Consider the following 767-nt stretch of genomic DNA (forward strand, 5'->3'; position numbering starts at 1 on the left):
TATATATATACATATATATATATATATATATATATGTTTATATATCTACCTGTATATCTATGTATATTTATATATCTATATGTATATCTATATACATATATCTTCTTCCCAGCTTGTTTCATTTTTATATGGGGTTGCCATTCCGGATGAGCCGTCTCCATGTATTTCTATTCTGCGCTTCTGCCTCATCAATTCCCTTCTCTCGCAGGTCTCCCCTCACACAGTCCTTCCATCTCTTTCTTGGTCTCTCTTCCTCTTCTCTCTTCCTGGACTTCATCCCCATAGTATGTCTACCAGCGTGGTCCTCATCTCTCCTCAACAGGTGTCCATACCATCTCAGCCTCCCTCCTGCACTTTCTTTGATATTTCCACCTCCTTGGTCGACCCTGAATGCAGTGTACCGATCCCATCCTCCTCTCGTCACCCCAGCCATCCACTCCAAGCATTCTCATTTCTGCCACATCCATCCTTCTCTCTCCTGTCTTTCTCAAGCTTGCTGTTTTCGTACATATGTCATTGCTGTTCTTACCACCGCTCATGAAATTCTTCTTTTAACCTCAGCGGTACTCTCAGTCACAAAAGAACTCCTGAAGCTGCACCAGCTGTTCTTGCAGCCTGCCTGTACTGATGTTTTACTTCTTCCATACTTCCTCCAGCATTAACAAAGATCCAAATACTTAAAATTATAAACTCTTATTGGTTCTCCCAAGCTGAATACTTTCCCTATCACCCTGTCACAGTAGTACACATATATTCTGTCATAGATC

The 767-nt window shown here is 41.5% G+C and overlaps 1 protein-coding gene across 1 annotated transcript; it reads right to left on the minus strand.

Annotated features, from left to right (window-relative positions):
• Positions 1-124: 124 nt before the first annotated feature.
• On the minus strand, positions 125-433 carry LOC136830851 (uncharacterized). Its single transcript, XM_067090829.1, has one exon. The coding sequence runs from the start codon at positions 431-433 to the stop codon at positions 125-127; it is 309 nt and encodes a 102-aa protein (XP_066946930.1).
• Positions 434-767: the final 334 nt, after the last annotated feature.

This window comes from Macrobrachium rosenbergii, chromosome 47 (assembly GCF_040412425.1).
Source record: "Macrobrachium rosenbergii isolate ZJJX-2024 chromosome 47, ASM4041242v1, whole genome shotgun sequence".
Classification (NCBI taxonomy): Eukaryota; Metazoa; Arthropoda; class Malacostraca; order Decapoda; family Palaemonidae; genus Macrobrachium; species Macrobrachium rosenbergii.

Coding starts and splice junctions, on each gene's coding strand:
- LOC136830851 (XM_067090829.1), bottom strand. CDS start 433: ATGGCTGGGGTGACGAGAGGAGGATGGGATCGGTACACTGCATTCAGG.